The sequence below is a fragment of the Spinacia oleracea genome, chromosome 6 (genome assembly GCF_020520425.1).
Source record: "Spinacia oleracea cultivar Varoflay chromosome 6, BTI_SOV_V1, whole genome shotgun sequence".
Lineage (NCBI taxonomy): Eukaryota > Viridiplantae > Streptophyta > Magnoliopsida > Caryophyllales > Amaranthaceae > Spinacia > Spinacia oleracea.
Window position 1 is genome coordinate 81963161 of NC_079492.1, and position 20224 is coordinate 81983384.

The following is a 20224-nucleotide window of genomic DNA, read 5'->3' on the forward strand; positions in this document are numbered from 1 at the left end:
AATGGTTCTCTCGGTCTGTCCATCTGTGGCTAGATGGAACGATGTACTCATTTTCAATGTTGTACCAAAGTTCTTCTACACACTTTTCCAAGAGTTTGAAAGAACCCTTGAATCCCTATCTGATACGATATCCTTATGAACTCCATGTAGTCTCATAACATACTTAATGTAAGCCTTGGCAAGTTGTTCGATTGTCCAGGTCTCCTTCATTGGTATAAAACTACTGACTTGGTCAATCTATCTACCACAACCCAAATGGTATCGTTTCAGGCTTTCGAGTTGGGTAAACAAGTGACAAAGTCCATTGAAATAAAGTCCCACTTCCAACTCGGAATTTCTAATGGTTGAACCTTTCCTTGAGGTCTCCTATGCTCTATGTTGACCTTCTAACAAGTCAAGCATCTAGCTACAAAGTCGGCTACTTCATTTTTCATCCTTGGCCACCAATAGACTTTCTTCAGATCCTTATACAACTTGTCACCTCCTGGGTGAATAGAATATGGTATATTGTGACCTTCTCTCGTAAGATTTTATTTAACTCTTCACACTTTTGAGGCACACACCACCTTCCCTTGGACCTCAATCTTCCATCATCATGGATCTTAAAATCTATTTCTTTTCCTTGCAAAATCTTTTCCTTGATTTGCTCCAACTTTACATCTCCATCTTGGTTATCCTTAATCTCGTCAAATCCTGACGGTTGGATCGTCAATACATTCATCATTCCTTCTAGACATTCACCACTCACGATTTCCAGATTTAACCATTGCATATCCTTGCACAACTTGTTAGCAACTACTAACGCATTCATGCTATGACCTGATTTCCTACTCAAGGCATCTGCAACTACATTTGCTTTTCCTTCGTGATATTGGATGTCCAAATCATAATCCTTGATCAATTCCAACCACCTCCTTTGACGCATATTCAAGTCCTTTTGTGTGAAAATATACTTCAAACTCTTATGATCCGTGAATATCTTACACTTCACACCATACAGGTAATGTCTCCAAATTTTCAATGCATACACTATGGCTGCTAGCTCTAAGTCATGGGTAAGATAATTAGCTTTATACGGCTTCAGGTTTCTTGATACACATGTGATAACCTTCCCGTTATGAATCAATACACATCCTAAACCATTCTTTCACGTATCACTATATACATCAAAGGTATCACTTCCATCTGGTAGAGTTAATATTGGCGCGGTTGTCAATCGCGTCTTCAGAGTTTGGAACGCCTCTTCACATTAATAATTCTACTCAAACCTAGATTACTTTTTCATCAAAGAAGTCATTGGCTTGGCTATTCTAGAGAAATCTCGCACAAAACATCTATAATATCCAACTAAACCTAGAATACTTCGAATATCCGTGACACTCTTAGGTCTAGGCCATTCAATAACAACTTTAATCTGTGCAGGGTCCACTGCAACTCCTTCTCTTGACACAAAATGTATAACAGGTTTATGTGTGTTAAACCTATTAGCTCAAGTGGTAGAGCACTATGCAGATGCATAGGGGATGTAGGTTCGACTCCTACATAGGTTGTCTAAGAGTAAATTAAACAAAAAAAAAAAACTCAAAAGTTAATACAAGAAACTAAAAAGTAAATCAAACTACCTCAAAAGTTAATCATAATAACTAAAAAGTAAAGGTATCTAGATCTGAATTACATGTACAAAAAGTAAATTAAATGAATTCACAAGTAAATGTTTTTTAATTTAAAGTAAATAAAACAATACAAAAAGTAAATAATAAAAGTAGAAAACTAATTAGCCAACTCATACAAAGAAGAACCTACACAGAATTCGAACACACATCTTGTGTGCATTTGCGCAATACTAAACATATAGAGCTAGTAGACACAAACTAAACTGTCATTTCTTTTTGTAGTTGGCTTTTTGGACATTATTTTATATTATTTTCTTAACACTTTTAAAATTAGACACAAATTAAGTGAAAGTAAATCAATCAAAATCATAAATAAAGGTTTTGCAGTCAAAAGTAAATAAAGTAATACAAAAAGTAAAGACGAACCTACGTTGGATTCGAACCCACATCTTGTGTGCAGTTGCACAATGCTCTACCAATTGAGCTATTAGGCTAATATTTTTAAATAGAATAAATAAAAGTAAAGCAAAAACCAAAACACTGCCTTGACTTACTCCAATGCTTATTTATCTTAAAGTAGACTAAATCTATATAAAATTAAACTAAATTTCTGTAAAAGTAAACTAAATTCTTCAAGGTGTGTTGGCTGATTTTTTAGAACAGGCAAGCAAAAGCTAACTTGACTGTTAAAGTTTTCTGGGTTCTGTGAACTTTTAAGTTGGCAGTAAGAGGAAAGGAAACAGGACTTACACTCTTGGGAACTAGGAAACCAGAGAAAAGATTCCAAAGTGAGTAAGATCCATAGCCACAGATACCAGTTCCTGCTTGGTTAAGAAAACATTTGGTTCTTGAACATAAGGCTCCAAGGGAAATACACGTAGCTCTCTCAGCTCTTTGCATGATTCTGCAAGCACTTCAAGCCCACTGTGTTCAATATAATCAAGAACCTGTTTTGTATTCATCATGGATTGAACAAGGGAAAGTAAGTTTATTGTTACTGACAAAATTAATACTGATTAAATCCACCACCTTTAATTTTTTGAAACTAAGGTTAGAGGGTAGTTCTCCAAGGTTAATTGGTTGTAAGTTAGAACTGTGATTAAATGGAAATTTAGCAAACTCTATGAAAAGATTTGAGAAAGTTAAACAAATACATACCCAAAGACGCTGAAGAATGTGGCAGTGACTGAGAAGTTTGATGAGATCAGGGGAGTGAATGGTGGCATAACTAAATTCAAAGAACTAGGAAACCAGAAATTGTATGATCCATAAATTCTCATCTTACAATTGCAAGTGGAGATGTTTTTTCTGACTAAGGAGACTTCAGGTCATCACTGCTTCCCATAATTACTCACCAAAGCTAATATTCCAGCCTGTATCTGTCACAGAAGCTGATTATCTGAACCAAGTAAATTAATCAGCACCAAAGTTTAATTGCCGCGTTCACAAAGTTCGCAACAATAAAAAATTCAAAAGTAAATAATAATAACCCAAAAGTAAATTAAGAAAATGCAAAGGTAAATCAGAAAATCAAAAGTATATGTACAACATCAAAAATTCCTATTATTGGAGTATATGGAGGTCAAACTACTAAATTCTTTCTCGCCCTCATATGATCATATGGAAGCCCAGCAGAGTACACCATAATAAACCTAACCACAACCCATAAGAACACCCGTCTTCAGAACACCAACACAACAACCACAGCATAAGAACATCACTCCTTCAGACAATACAATGCACTAGATCAGCAACGCCAGCAGGACAGACTTGCTAAGTGACTTCCCTCACAAGTTTCAACCCCCACGGAAGTAATACCGAGTAACTAAGTAAGTATCACTCTTTAAAGAAGCTTTCTTGGATGTTTAAAGCTCTCATCCAACAACTAGACAAATGATAGTGCACACTTCTTTCTTGTGTAAAAAAACCCACCGTATGAGTAGATAAATGACTCATATAAGTAGTACAATCCATTTAAAAGTAAATAACCATAGCACAATCACGAGTTTGACAGTTCTTGACACACAAGCACGGATATCCATTGTAGCTTTGAACACAAATCCATTACTTACCTTGATAATGAGTCTGTAACCATCAGGCCACTATACTCTATCATATACATAACATCATCTGTACTTGTTGTTAACCAACATTCACCAAATATCTAATAATATGAAAACTACCTGTTACCAGTACACTCCCTCCCTGACTTCATGCATCAACAACAGCCCTACCAAAGCACCCTAGCACCAAGAAACAAAAAGACTAAAGAATTCAGTTAGGCAGTAGCTGATGACAGTCAACAGCAGCAACAATAGAACTTTGCAACCCATGAAATCAACACAACACACCAAAATTGCACAACAAAAACACAACCTAGGCATTACACTCAAGGCTAAACTGCAATCAGCTATCGAACCTATAACTAGAAAAACTTCATCCAATACTAATCACATTAATTTTACAAGATTCCACGAAGCACTCACTTTCTAAACTATCCCATTCAAGCTACACAATTCGGGAAATTTCTTATCAATATTCAACAAATTGAAATCAACTAAAATTTGGTACAGAAAATCAATTGTAGAAAATCAAAGCAAAACCTAATTCTAGAAACAATTTCAATTAGCAATTAAAATCGCTAAAACTAAAACAAAATAGCAATATAAAAGCCTTACGTTTAGCAATCGAATCGCAAACATGAATAACAAAATTGCAATTTGAAAAAACCTAATTTGAACATGTAAAACACAACAAGAATCAATCGAAACCTTAATTAAATTATATCAACAATAACTCGAGCCCTAATTAAAAAACAAAACTGAAAACAAATCAAAAAAATTAAAATTACCTATGTGCATGAATTGATAGAGACAAAATCGCAAAAAGAATGAAGGAATTGCAGGACGATAATCGAAGATGTTGGAGAAGATGTGAATCGAAGCTAATACAGAGGATTTGAGGAAGGAGAGAGAAAGGAAATATGACTATTGGGGGAAAGAAAGGGAGGTCATTCAAAGCCGGTGAAATTACTCTATTATCCTTGTATTTTGATTTGGTCGGGCGAGATGTGTGCCGTGGATTGAATTGATCTAACGGCTGAGATTAGTTCTCAGTTCTCATCTTAAGGGATGGTTCTCACCAGATCCCGATTCTCTCTCTCTCTCTCTCTATATATATATATATATATATATATATATATATATATATATATATATATATATATATATATATATATATATATATATATATAAGATCAGATTAGTGTTTGATTTTGAATTGAATTGAATTTTAGATTTTTTTTTTTAATTATTAGGGTGTTTGATTTTGGATAGAGTTGTATATATTATTAATTAGTTAATTAAAATATCTACGTGACACCTAATTATTTATTTACGTGGCACTCGACTTTTATAAAATTCAAAAATAAATTAGAAATCTTATTTTCCATTGGCCGAAACCATCAGGTTTTCTACATGGCGCTATAATGTTGGATTAATGTAAAATTTTGGATATAATTTAATTTTAGATTAGTGTATGATTTATTTTGGATAGAATTTTATTTTAGATTAGTGTATGATCGATTTTAGATTATTTTTTTTAATTATTAGAGTATTTGATTTTGGATGAACTTGTATATATCATTAATTAATTCATTAAAATATCTACGTGGCACCTAATTATTTATCTACGTGACACTCGATTTTGGATTGAATTTTATTTTAGAATTATTTTTTAATTATTAAAGTATTTGATTTCGGATGGAGTTGTATATATTAATTAATTAATTAATTAAAATATCTACGTGACACTTAATTCTTTATCTATGCGCACTCAACATTTTTAATTCAAAAATAAATTAGAAAGCTTATTTTTCATTGGCCGAAATCATTAGGTTTCCTACGTGGCACTCTAATAATTCCGCAAATGTACCTCCTTTATTCATATAATATTAGAGAATATATGTTAGAGATTTATTTTTTAATTATTAGAGTATTTGATTTTGGATAGAGTTGTATATATTACTCCCTCCTTTCCTATTTGATCTTTCCGTTTCCCGAATTGGTGTTCCTATTTGTTCTTCCTGTTTCTATTTATGGACATGATTTTTTTTCCCAAATACCCTTATTCATATTTCTAATTCTAAGAATCTCTACATATACTACCCTAAATTTCTTCACCATCCCTTATTTAATTCATTTACATTTTCCCATTCAACCACCCCCCTTTTCTGGTTTATTATTTCTTTAATAAAAAGTATCTTCTCTTTCCTTTCTTTATTACTTTCTCTTACACCCAATCATTACTCTTACATCCAATCTATCATTATAAGATTATATTTTCTTAATCTCCTCTTCGATTCCAAATAGGAAGATAAAAAAGGAACAGAGGGAGTACTAATTAGTTAATTAAAATATCTACGTGGCACCTAATTATTTATTTACGTGGCACTCGACTTTTTTAGTTCAAAAATAATTTAAAAATCTTATTTTTCATTGGCCGAAACCATGGATTTCCTAGGTGGCGCTCTAATATTTGATTAATTTTGGATTTTGGATAGAATTTTTTTTAGATTAGTATTTGATTTCGGATTAAATTTTATTTTACATTTGTTTTTTAATTATTACAGTGTTTGATTTTGGTTGGAGTTGAATGTATTAGTAATTAATTAATTAAAATATCTATGTGACACCTAATTATTTATCTACGTGATACTTGACTTTTATAATTCATAAATTAATTAGAAATCATATTTTTAATTGGCCGAAACCATTAGATTTTCTACGTGGCTCTTTAATAGTTCAGCAAAGAAGACGGGTCCAGATGCTGCACTTAACAGCAGATTAAAGATGAAGTAGTAAGTTTCTACCAGAACCTGATGGGTCATGCTGCTGATCGTATTCCAATGGTTGATAAATATGTTATTTCACGAGGGAGCATCCCTAATACTCAGCAACAACAAAATCTTATGCTTCCTTTTACTGCTGCTGAAATAAAAAGTGCTCTCTTTGGTATGGATTCTAATAAATCTCCAGGTATGGATGGCTTTAATGTGTTCTTCTTCAAGCAAGCTTGGCATGTGATAGGAACTAGTATTATTGATTCTGTTCAACATTTCTTTAATACTAGTTTTATGCCGAAAAACATTAATTGCACTCATGTTTCTCTGCTGCCCAAGGTTCTTAATGCTAGCTCTGCGAAGGAGTACAGACCTATTGCTTGTTGTTCGGTCCTCTATAAAATTATTTTCTAAAGTCTTAGCTAACAGGATGCAAGCTGTGATAGCTAGCTTGGTTGGGGATTGTCAATCTGCATTTGTGAGGGGTAGGGTAATCTTTGATAACATTTTACTGAGCCATGAACTCATTAAAGGTTATTGTAGGAAGAATCTTTCCCCTCGGTGTATGATCAAGATTGATCTTCAGAAAGCATATGATTCTGTAGAGTGGTCATTCCTTAAATATTTACTGCTTGAGTACGGTTTTCCTTCTAGTTTTGTCACATGGGTTATGGCTTGCCTTTCCTCTGTATCTTACTCGTTAAACGTCAATGGAGAACTCACCTTTCCTATGGAATGCAAGAAAGGAATTAGGCAAGGAGACCCGATATCTCCATATTTGTTTGTTCTAAGTATGGAATATCTGAATAGATGCTTATTGGGATTAAAAAATAATTCTCATTTCAAGTTTCATCCTAGATGCAAGAAGTTGAATTTAACTCATGTCTACTTTGCTGACAACCTCCTTCTGTTTTCAAGAGGAGACTTGAATTCGGTTAAGCAAGTGTTTACTTATTTTAATGCTTTTTCTGAGGCTTCTGGTATGAGAGCAAATCAGTCAAAAAGTTCAGTCTATTTTGGTGGTGTGCCTCTTAGTATTCAGGATGATATTATTACGACTTTCAACCTTTCTAAAGGAGAACTTCCCTTTCGGTATCTTGGAGTTCCTCTTTCTACCAAGGAACTCTCTATTATCCAATGTCAACCGCTTATAACGAAAGTCCTTCAACGAATTGATTCTTGGTCGGCAAAGTTCTTGTCTTATGCTGGTCGCATCCAGTTGATAAAGTCTGTCCTTTTTAGTGTCCAGACTTACTGGTGCCAAGTGTTTCTCCTCCCTCAAAAGGTTTTGAAATTTATACAAGTAGCATGCCGGACTTTTTGTGGACCGGTAAATCTGGTGCTTCAAGGAGGGCTTTGGTTGCTTGGGAAACTTTGTGTTTTCCTAAGTCTGCAGGTGGCTGGAATCTTATGTGCATTAAAACTTGGAATAGAGCTGCTATCTGTAAACTTCTTTGGAATTTGGCCCAAAAAAAATACAAAGTCTGGGTCAAATGGGTGAATCAGTATTATGTCAAAGGAAGGAACCTCACCACAATGACTATCCCAGCTCAAGCTTCCTGGGTGGTGAGGAAAATCCTTGGAGCGGTTATGTTTCTTAGCAACACTACTGGTGGTTGTTCTATACTTCAGAAGAATAATTATTCCATTAGTAAAATGTATTATGAGATGAGGGGTTTTGTTCCTAGTGTTCCTTGGAGGAAACTTATTTGCAATAATTTTGCTCCCCCAAAGTGCATGTTCATTACTTGGTTGACTGTCCATGATAGGATGGTTACGTGTGATAATCTGCAGAAGATTGGAGTGCAATGCAGTATACAATGTTGTTTGTGTGATGTAGGTTTTGATACAGTGAGCCACCTGTTTTTTAATTGCCCTTTTTCTGCTAATGTTTGGGGTGATGTTCTTCAGTGGCTGGGTATCAATAGAAGGCCTGAGAAATGGGAAAATGAGCTTCAGTTTGTTGTTATGAAGTACAAAGCAAAATCGGGTTTTCACCAGATTTATAGGATGGTTGTCTCTATCACTGTGTATCTGCTATGGAGGGAGCGAAACGGAAGGAAGTTCCAACAGATTGTTCATACTCCTGATTCAGTAGTGAAGGACATCCAACTAATGATTGCTGCTAGATGCTACCAGCTTCCAAAGCTTGTGGGCTTAGTGCCTTAATGTTGCTTGTTTGGTTTTCTTGTTTTTGGCTTTGCTTTTCGGTTGTTGTGTAGCAACCGTTGTTTAGCCTTTGTTTGTATGAAGTTTGTTCCTTGCTGGGTTTTTGGTGATTAATATATTTCCTATTTTACCCCAAAAAAAAAAAATTGTTCAGCAAAAATGTCTCCTTTATTTATACATATTAGATTTTTAAATAAACTTTTAAAGATTTATCTATAATAGATTCGAATAATACAACAAATAATCGAAAAGAGCATTACTTCCTATTGATTAGTGATAATGATATATCACGAGAGAGCTTATATCATGTTCCCTAGCCATATATCAATTTAATTAAGGGAATGTATCATTAGTTTAGAAGAGTAGGTTCGTGTTTAGTTCATGCATTTCAATATCATTTAAATAAAACTATTTTTTTCATTTTCAATAAAAGTAAGCAAATGATTTCAACTTAACATATTTTTATTTCAACTCCATTTTAATTTTGTGTTTATTTTTTATACGCTATTCACCTTTAGTAAGTGAATTCTCTAAAATCCGATTACTACAAAAAATGAACTAAAATGCTATAAAATTATAGGATGATAATACGAAATTAAAGGAGTATTAATTACTTCATATTAGTGATAAGGATATATCATGTGAGAATACACATCATGTTCCCTAGTGATTTATCAATTTCAGGGTACATATAATTAGTTTAGAGGAGGAGGTTTGTCTTTAGTTCACGCATTGAGGATTAAGGAACAATTACAAATTAACATATTTTTATGCCTTAATAAAACAAGAAATGGAAATTTAATTTTGCATCAAAACAGAAGAAATCATCGAAAGTGACAGATTGGTGGATTTTGTGAGTAAGTAAAGGGGCAAAAATATATGATAACCTGTCATAAAATTTGTTTGGTTCTATTTTATTATTTCAAAAATATATAAAATTGTTTGGTTTAAAACTTTTAACATTTACGAGATTTGATCAATTAATGACATGATCCTTAATTCCGAGCAATTGGGACCCATTAAGGTTGTAGCACAACTTAATTGGATTGAAGAAGACCAATAAAGGAGAGAGGGGATGTACCATACAAAACACACACGTGGGACCATTAAGGTGACAGGGCAATTCATTTGGAATACTAATCAATAAGTTTAAGGGCACTTCCCTAATTAAAACAAAAATAATAACTATATGGAGTTATAATACTTCATCTGTTTTGGAAATATCACATCATTTATTTTTTACACTATTTACACTAATACTTTGGTAATTTTTTGTAGATCGTACGTAAGGAAATTTTAGTCATAGTGGGTCATGTTAGATTCGTATAGATATATTATTTTCTAAATAATGATTTTTTATAATTTTTACTTGCATAAGATTTGAGATATTAAGGGTCAAAATAATGGTTCAAGGATTAAAGTCAACTTTGGTGCGATATTTTTGGAACGGAAGAAGTATATCCGTTTCTCCTGAGGAATAAGCTACCATAATCAAACAAAGTATATGAGGTGATGATTACTTTGCATAATAATTTTTGTTTTCCTATTTTTGCCAAGATTTAAAACAATCGATCGAGTAAGAGCAACATCAGCGTCAAGTTTTAAGACTTGAATTTTTCTTACATGACATATGCCCCACTTAGTGCTAAGATCAGACATATCAATTTGCAACATTGAAATGGGTTACTCTTAAAAAAGTCTTAAATCAAGTCTTTAAAAACTAAGACTCAACTTAAGACTCAATGTGTGAGTTAAAAAAAAATGTTACTTTGACATAAAATTATTGATATACAAAGTACATGATATATTTTGCATAAAATTAAGAAAGAACATTTTTTACATTAGTAAATGATAATTGAGCGGACTATTAAGAGCAACAAGTTTATTTTATATTTACTGCTTAATTAAGAAATTTAAGTATTGATTGATTAGAGTAAAAGTAGGCAATTTTGGTGAACATCAAACATCCCAAGAGTTGGCTTTGAAAGAGGAAAAATTATTGGTAATTATAAAGTTAATGAAATCAAATTGTCAAATTTGAATGTGACATATGTTGATTGTTCATCCTAAGACTACATGACAGTTAATATCCCTTTTTAAATAACAGAATAAGCGACTCAACGAGTATATGAAGGAAATGAAAGTTTAAATTTAAAACTACATGACAATTTATTAACCAATGTTTGTGACTGTAGAATCTAAAGCTTAATTTTAATAAATTCATCAAATGTAAATTCGGATTTTTTCCATGCATTTTGAGAGATGTGTGTAGCGTAAAATAATGACGGTATAAGATAATCTAATGTTAAAAAAAAAATTCAAGTAAGAATAATGGTCCACGTTGTGTGTAGCGTAAAATTACATAGATGATTTTTTACCTTTACATGAGCACAACTTCTAAAAATATAAAAAATGAAAGAGAATTGAAGAAAATATAAATCATAGTTTACCAAATACAAAAATAATTAAATAATTTAAGTAATTATTTTTCAAAAAAAAAATCAATTAGAAAAACTATCACTATAAAAATATTTGCTCCAAATTTCCCCTCTCAAAAGCAGGTATTGACGTATTGTATCTTACTTGTACAGCCAAAGATTCCAAACATTTATAAAATTGAAAAATAAATGGATTTAATCTTTCAAAAAAAATTGTCCTTATATTTTAAAGTAAAACTGTTATGTATATTGCCAAAATTTAAAAATTATTAGGTGCATGCGGGGGAACCATGATAATTTTATGCCTATTGGTGGTCTCACTCACATTATCTCCTAACATGATAAGCATATATAAGGGAAAAATATGGGAGGGTGCACGGTGCACCTGGGTGTACCTTAGATGTGTTAGTCAAATTTAGGTATGCGGTTTTATTTTTTCTAATTCATATTTCCAAAATAAATTTTAAATTTTTGATTTTTCACTCTATAAAAACATGTATAAGGGAAAAATATGCACCGCACACCCAAGGGTATTTTTATGTTATTGATGGTCTCCCTCACATTTTCTCCTTACATAATATGCATATATAAGGGGAAAATGTGGGAGGGTCCACGGTGCAACTGGGTGTACCTTAGATGTGTTAGTCAAACTTAGGTATGCGTTTTAATGTTGTCTAATTCCCATTCTAAAATAAATTTTAAAAGTTTGATTTTTCTCTTTAAAATAACATGTAGAATTGTAGATTAGTTACCTACTTAATGTATATTATTTCCTACATATGTGTTTTTTTTAATAATCTGTCGGATATTTATTTTAGGTTTATTGTGGAAATTATATTATTTCTTCCCTATAGTTGATGTTTTTAGGCTTATTTCTGAAACTGACTTTAATTAAGCTAGGTTGTAACTATTTTATATATTTTCTCCTTATTTTCTTGCTTGATTGGTGTGTGATTGAATGGTTGCATTTTTAATAGCTTTGACGTGGCATAAGACAAAGCATAGCTCAGAGGGGAGTATTGGGGATTTGCACATCTCTCATAGCCCACCACTTTGCTTTAATAATACAGATTAGTGGAAATCTGACATGGCATATTAGAAAAACCTTAAGGCATGACTCCATTGATGTTTATCAAATACTCTCTGTTTACTAAGGGAATATTTGAGGTCTTTGATTTTTTTAGTATCTCCATTATAATATCTATTATACCCTTATCAACGGCTTAAATTTGTTTAAATAAAAAATATAGAATTAGTTAAATATCTATTTCTGGAAAAGATTGTTTCAAACCAAAATAATAGTTAATTTCCTTTTATCTAAGCAATATGCTTTCCCTAAAAAAAATTGAAATAGAAACCGCATATACTTTATAGACCTTTGGTTTTATAAAATTACAATATTTATATATAATGTCATGCAATCACCACGTATTCACGTACATAAGCACTATGCATGAAAAATAAAGGACACACAATACATTGAAGATATAAATTTATTACTAATAAATAATCGATTACTTATGTTGCATAAAAAAAATTGATTACGTACTTACACTGAAGTTGCATGTCATCTCACCAATAATGTCCTGGCCAATTGGTTAAGATTGAGGGCCTGTGTACGATAGGTGTCAAGCACTAGTGGAAAAAGGCTCATTTCGCATCGCACATTTAAGTGCATTTGCGTCGCACATTGTGCACATTTGTGCGACGCAAATGACTCACATTTGCGTCGCACATTAAGCAAATGTGCGACGCAATTGACTTTTCAGGCACCATGTTGAAAAGTCATTTGCCTCGCACATTAGCTTAATGTGAGACGCAAATGACTATTTGAGCGCCAAAAAACTAAGTCATTTGCGTCGCAGATTAAAGTAATGTGCGTGGCAAATGACATTTTTGGCGCCAGAAAAATAAATCTTTTGCGTCGCACATTAAGCTAACGTGCGACGCAAATCACTTATTTTTTGTTTTTTTTTTAATTTGTTTTTTAATATTTTAGTTGGAAATTCCGACATGATCGTCTTTGAAATTAGACGCTTCCCAATACCGGGAATACATTTATAAATAATACCTGTCATAAAAGTTTACAACGTAACGTTCCCAATAAAAGGCAATTAAATTCGTCATATATCAACCAACATGTTACAATTACAAACGTAAAATTATTACAACAAAGGTAGCTAGCTAGAGATCGAGTTCATAGTACAAATTAAGCTAAAATTCGACATTGTTCACAAAGTAATCTGCCCAAAAATCTTTCACCTCATTAATCTCATCCGGTGAATAAGGCAATGTTCTTGAAAAATCCTAAAAAAGTGAAAATAATTCAATTTATCAACGATTGATCAATATAATAGTTTTGTGTACTTCAATTTATTATATAAAGTACGTAGTTTATGAGAACATACCGTAGTAAGATCTTGACTATTACCATGATTCATTATTATGTCGTACATAAAACACATGACGTAGTAGCCACAATCTAGTGATCCCGGTTGTTGAGCACACTACATGCATTAAAATAAATAACACAAGTAAAATTTCTATCAAATTGTATGTTATAATTTTGAAAAACTTGAATTTTAGGTAAATAATACACTAATTATACATGTGCTGGAATCCATGTTAATTTAGTTCCCTTAGATTGTCCACTTAGTCTCTTGTAACTCCGAAAAGCACTACGCATTCGATAAAATATGCAATTATATATACTTTGTTTACACATGTAAATGCAAAGAATATTTTACATGTAAGTGCAATTATAAATTGCACTTTACTTGCTTCCTTGGGTAATATTTGGGCAAAAATGGCGTTTTCGAACCCAACTTTGAACTAAATAACCTAAGGAATGTTTTCAAACTTATTACACGTTTAATATGCATATTTATAACTTTCTAAGGCTTTTACAATCTATTATTTCACATTTAAGGCTAATTGGGTCGTTATAGGTCATATTTGAGCAAAAATGGCGTTTTCGAACCTAACTTTGAACTAAAGAACCTAAGGAATGTTTTCAAACTTATTACACGTTTAATATGCATATTTACAACTTTCTAAGGCTCTTTACATTCTATTATTTCACATTTAAGGCTAATTGGGTCGTTCTAGGTCATATTTGGGCAAAAAATGGCGTTTTCGAACCCAACTTTGAACTAAAGAACCTAAAAAATGTTTTCAAACTTATTACACGTTTAATATGCATATTTATAAATTTCTAAGGCTCTTTACAATCTATTATTTCACATTTAAGGCTAATTGGGTCGTTCTAGGTCATATTTGGGCAAAAATGGCGTTTTTCGAACCCAACTTTGAACTAAATAACCTAAGGAATGTTTTCAAACTTATTACACGTTTAATATGAATATTTATAACTTTCTAAGGCTCTTTACAATCTATTATTTCACATTTAAGGCTAATTGGGTCGTTCTAGGTCATATTTGGGCAAAAATAGCGTTTTCGAACCCAACTTTGAACTAAAGAACCTAATGAATTTTTTCAAACTTATTACACATTTAATATGCATATTTACAACTTTCTAAGGCTATTTACAATCTATTATTTCACATTTAAGGCTAATTGGGTCGTTCTAAGGCTCTTTACAATCTATTATTTCACATTTAAAGCATGACAGGAAAATAGTTTCATCCATGCTATCGTAATCAAGATTTGTAAATCTAGGCTTACACCTTGGTTGGAAGATGTTCATTCTACATATGACTACTCGCTCAAGTTGTTTTAGGAAAAGGTTATATGACTCTTTGTTAATATCAAAATTGAAAGTCATGAGCAGCTGCTGTGAGCTAGCCACCAGATATTGCATCAATATTCTGCAAACGTACTTTCATAAATACAGGATTTGAGACCATCTGTAAGGTAGCTTTGAATTTATTAGTCGGGCTGTGATCTATTAGGTGCTCAAACTAACGCAAATCAGCCTCGGTATCATAATGCACGAACAGAACAGAATGAACAGCATAGGATGCACAGAACAACAACAGAACAACACAGAACAGAACATGAACGAAACAGAACATAACAGAATAACAACTAAAATGAACATATCACACCTGTTGCTGTCAGAACTGCTGCTCCCAGAACTGCTGCACATAAATAGCAAGACCATAAATTTATTAGAAACACAACGAGAAACAACCATTCTTAAGAAATCCAGGGGGGGTGGAAAGCTAGAAGGTGAGGAAACATGAACAAAGAAACAAGAATAAAACTCACTGTGTACATTATAGGCAGAAGAAACAATAAAATTGATCATAACCATGTTGAATTGAGCCATCAAATTCTACACCTAACTCAAGAAGAAAAGTTCAGAATAATGCTCTACTTTTACCAAAAAAAATTGAGTATGATTCTACAATTTTATATGTGATTACAGTCACTAGTGTGGTCTCTAGGAATGCTATATAAAAAATATGTGTTCTAATCTTATTTGCAACTACGGCCGACTTGTTGTGCCTCCTTTGCAGCAAGAAAAATATTCACTATTTTCAGACAAGTACAAAATGCATAAAACATCTTCCATGGCTCGAATATAAATGTGACTATTAATTTCATAGAGGCCAGCAAAAGAACTCGGTCTTCCATTTTAAGATCAAAGGGAACAAAATGAATTTACAAATGTTCTGAACTTCTCTTCTTAATTACTCAAAGAGTTAGCTAATCAAGTATAATGAACAATTTAAGGTGCATGGTAGAGAAAGATCAAGATGTAAATCCTTACCATAAAAGATGGGAAGAAGAAGCTGAGAATGATCAAACTTCGGCAGGGCATACTTCCTACAGTATTCAAGAAAACGTCAGCTGCAATAACCCTACAAATGAAGAAAACAGCTTCGCCCAATTTGAACATTCTTGGCCTGCATTCTCTGGTTGTCACTTTCTCAAGCAGATTGAACTTGGACCAATAACAACGGCACGTCGACAAACCATTTTTCCTCATCAGCTTCCTCAGCAGCATAACACTGACATGATCACGAACTTGATCATCTCAGAATCACGAACTTGATCATCAAGTTTGCAACCTTGTAAAAAGCAGAATGTGAATTAATGTGATTAACTCTGTCATGGTTACAAGTGTAAACTTGATCAAATTAATTTACAAATAGTTTCATCCATGCTATCGTAACCGCACCTCCATTGCCGACTTGCTCCAGCTCCTCCTTTCCGAAAACACCAGTGCAAACTCCTATTGCCATAGCTCCCTCAGATTCGGCTGCTATAATATCATTTGGCTGCAAAAGAATATACACAAAATTCAGAAGACAAAAAAAAAAAATCATTACCATGAAAATTATTGTGCGACATTTCAGAAAATCATATAGTAATGGACAACCAAGTCTACCCATCCAAATTCTACAGAATACACATTCAAATCCACCAATCTGGTGCCCCTGTGCCCAAAGTCCAAAACACGAAAACCTCATGTCCAGCATAAGAACATTGCACGGTAAGCACAGGCAACAAAGTATAATGAAAGCATGAACTTGTCGAACAACAAGCAGAAGACAAAAGCCTAGATATTTGCCTATGGCCTACGACCTTTATAATTCAGAGAACAAGTTATGCCAAAAGAAAAAGAAAAAACAAACCTGCACAGCCTCATTCGCAGCATTTCTTGTCCACAGTGAAAGTTTGTCTCCCCTTGAACGCGCACTAGCAACCACACCACATATCTCATCAGCTTCATCGAACTGCTCCCCAATTAGAGCCATCAACTGCTCAAAAGCAAAATTTCAACAAATAGTTAAGCACTTAAGCCACGTGGTTACAAGTTAGACTGTACGGAAAAAAAGAGTTTATTGGGGGGTATGCTTCGGTCAAAATGTTAGAAAATTACAGTTTCAAGCCACATTGCCTCAAGATTCGTCTTTCTGCTAGCAGAAACAGTCCACTTGCCTCCATGTGCACACTCAGGATCCTCCCATTTAGGTTCAACTCCAGCCTTGAACAAATGGAAATCAGCGTTTGCTACTAACTTGCCGAGCTTGAATATCTGATCATACAGGCTGCATAAAAGATTCAATTTTCATCTCAGAATGGGAATTGTTCGACTGGATAAATCAGTAATTTGTAAGGTTGATTTACTTTATTCTCCACTCACAAGGGAAAGCATTTCATCCAATGAAAAGAATGTTTCGCATTTTCCCATTAAAACTCCAACGTTAACAATGCCCCACATATTTTCTTTATATCTTTCTAACAATGGTAATGAAGATAGCTATTGCATCTCCCGAAAATATTGCATTCTACAGCTCCCGGAATCGTTGTTATATATATATTATAGGCAAGGCTTGCATTAAAAAAACATATCAAACATCTAACACAAACCAACCAAAATTGAAAATTCAACCAAGTATGAATTATAAATCCCCTCCCTATCCTTGGAAATCGACATCAAGTGGACGAAACTCTAATGATCTAGCATAATATTCCCCAGCTAACCTTATTAATGATTCCAAAACATGTAATCACACCAACAATAAGCTAAATTTATACCATAAATTAATCAAATTAACTAAAAGTAGGACAAATAAGAGCTAATCCAGCCAAAAGTTCACAAAACTTGAACCAAATAAAAGTAAAAAAGAACTAATTATTCTACAGCATAAACAAATTAACAAACCCAATTCAAAAAAATCAAAACCCACTTTAGACAAAAAAAAAACAAAATCAATCAAAATTAACAAAAACTTATAAAACCCCAGAAAGCCAAAATCAATCAATATTAAAAATCTGAGACAAAAATAATATCAACAATTATAATTCAATTATAATGCATAATTAAAATTCAATCATAATGTCTACAATTAAAATTAAAATGCACAATTAAAATTCAATAAATATCAAAATTAAAATTCAATACCTAAGAGAGGAGAGAGGACAATGAACAAGGGAGGCGGAGTGGGCGGCGGCGGCTGTGCTCTGGGAGACTGCCGTGGGCAGCGGCCGTGCTGTGGGCGACTTCCGTGGGCGGCGGATCTAAACAGGGAGCGGCAGAACCGCAGGGGAAGCAGGGTTTAGGGGAACCGCAGGGTTTAGGGGAATGGCAGAACCGCAGGGGAAGCAGGAAGGACTGCAGCGCAAGCGGAACGCAGTGAAGGAGTGGGCGACGGCAGTGAACGACGGCCGCCGGTGAGAACGAAGAAGTGTTGGTGTTGGTTTCATTTGGGAATTGGGAGTAGAAGCAGTGTTGGTTTCGTTTGGGAGTAGAAGCAATATTTCAATTCGTTTGTCGAATACCCTAAGTAGAATAGTGAAGCGCGAATTTGAAAGAAAAAAAAAATACAAATTGCGTCGCAGCTTTGTTAAACTGCGTGGCAAATGACTCTAGGATGCTCCCATAGTCATTTGCCTCGCAAAATAGTAAAACTGCGACGCACTTGATTGAGTAAATTGCGTCGCAGTTTTACTAATCTGCGACGCAAATGACTCTGGGAGCATCCTAGAGTCATTTGCCTCGCAGTTTAACAAAGCTGCGACGCAAATGACTAAATTTTATGCGAAAATTTGTCTTTTGCGTCACATGTTCAGAATGGCGACGCAAATGTAGCGATACAATTAAACGTTTTTCCACTAGTGAAGTTCGAATCCCCGCCCCCATTTATCATTTATATTTCCCTTGTGACTCATTCGCACAAAAAAAAGGTGCATGTCTTAAAATAGATTTTAACTAGTCTAATATGCACGCGATGCGTGCGAAATTATTAAAAAAACTTAAAATTGTGTTGTTACAACTAGTATATCACAACGAAAAATCAAAATTTCATTACTGATCGAAGTGGAAAATGTTCGCAATTGTTCCAAAAAATTGAATTCAAAAATGGAAAATATTCAACAGGTTCGTCAAACCAAAATAATAGTTAATTTCCTTTTATCTAAGAGAACTAACCATTTGAACAATAACGGAAACAATTCACCTGCTAGCCCCTCTCCTGCTTCAAAATCCTCAATATGCATATCCAACAATGGAAAACCCTAATTACAATAGCTTATAGATCTGAAATCAACCTAATCCACTGGAAAATAAATCAATACACACGGCAAAATTGAAGTTGTAACACAGAAGAGCCACACGCGCAACAATAATTACAAAACTTTAGGATGAACACTCTGCAATTACCAAAAGATAAAGGATGATTAAAACATGAATTATGGGGCTTAAAGACTTAATTTCATCACCTCTATCATAAAACTGAACCAAGCAAAACTAATTATGTAAATATGGTCACATTGACGTTTAAAGAAAAAAGCTAGGCTGATTACTGAAGAAAGACATGAAATTAGGTTGATGTAGTCAAGTAACAAAGGCATACAGGTTTAGCAGATAACAGAGAAGATCGCTTAGAACTTAGAAGTTATAGTTAAAGAGTCAAAGAGCCAAATACTTACATAAAATTTGCTGAGCATTGACATGAACTATAGCAGGTAGCAAGTAGGCAAGTGTTTTCCCTGATCATATTTATGCTAGACCAATTAGATCACGACCCTTTAGGGCCATCAACCATCCTTGAGCTTGAATAGCAGTGGGTTAGTAAAGTCAACCTTCTTTATCTCTTCCATGATATAGTCTGTAGTTGAAAAGGTACATATTTATAATTTAATCACTGGATGCAGCGTGAAAAGAACGTAGCCCAGGACCCACAGAAAACATACAGAAAAGATAAGTAGACGCATAATTCACATTAAAACAAATAAGTGCATCAAGAAAAAAAAAGAGAGAGATAAACCTTGCCTTTCTCCCCAAGTTTCCCTTCGGTGCACGGTATCTTATCGTGCACCGTCGCCATGGCAAGGAAATCTGGAGACAAATCGCAAGGCAGTAAGCATGGCAAAGCAAAAATGAAGCCCCGTGGACCTTTATCTGATTCTCAGGCCCTCAAAACTCGATCGATTGATGATATTTTGGGGGTTAAAGCGTTGGATTTGACAATGGAGAATGAAATTCTTACGCCTAAATCTGGGTTGAGACATCTTCAAGTGCGATCAGAAATGAGACACTCATTCAATGAATGGATTCAAACAATTCATCAGTCGGCTAACATGGTGAATAACAATCGAAGCGTTGATATTGGTATGGTTTATGTTCCAATTTTACAACAATTTGATGACGTTGCGAATGATCATGATAATAGTATTGATGAGTATAGTAT

The 20224-nt window shown here is 33.7% G+C and overlaps 2 protein-coding genes across 2 annotated transcripts; one reads left to right on the forward strand and one right to left on the reverse strand.

Moving 5' to 3' along the window:
- The first annotated feature begins 7989 nt into the window (after positions 1–7989).
- LOC110788499 (uncharacterized) lies at positions 7990–8622 on the forward strand. Its single transcript, XM_021993141.1, has one exon. The coding sequence runs from the start codon at positions 7990–7992 to the stop codon at positions 8620–8622; it is 633 nt and encodes a 210-aa protein (XP_021848833.1).
- A 7454-nt stretch (positions 8623–16076) lies between these two features.
- LOC110788498 (eukaryotic translation initiation factor-like) lies at positions 16077–17109 on the reverse strand. Its single transcript, XM_021993140.2, has 3 exons — positions 16912–17109; positions 16664–16789; positions 16077–16306 (listed from the first exon to the last, which is right to left on the reverse strand). The coding sequence occupies exons 1-3, from the start codon at positions 16924–16926 to the stop codon at positions 16166–16168; spliced, it is 282 nt and encodes a 93-aa protein (XP_021848832.2). The 5' UTR covers positions 16927–17109; the 3' UTR covers positions 16077–16165.
- Between the last annotated feature and the right edge of the window lie 3115 nt (positions 17110–20224).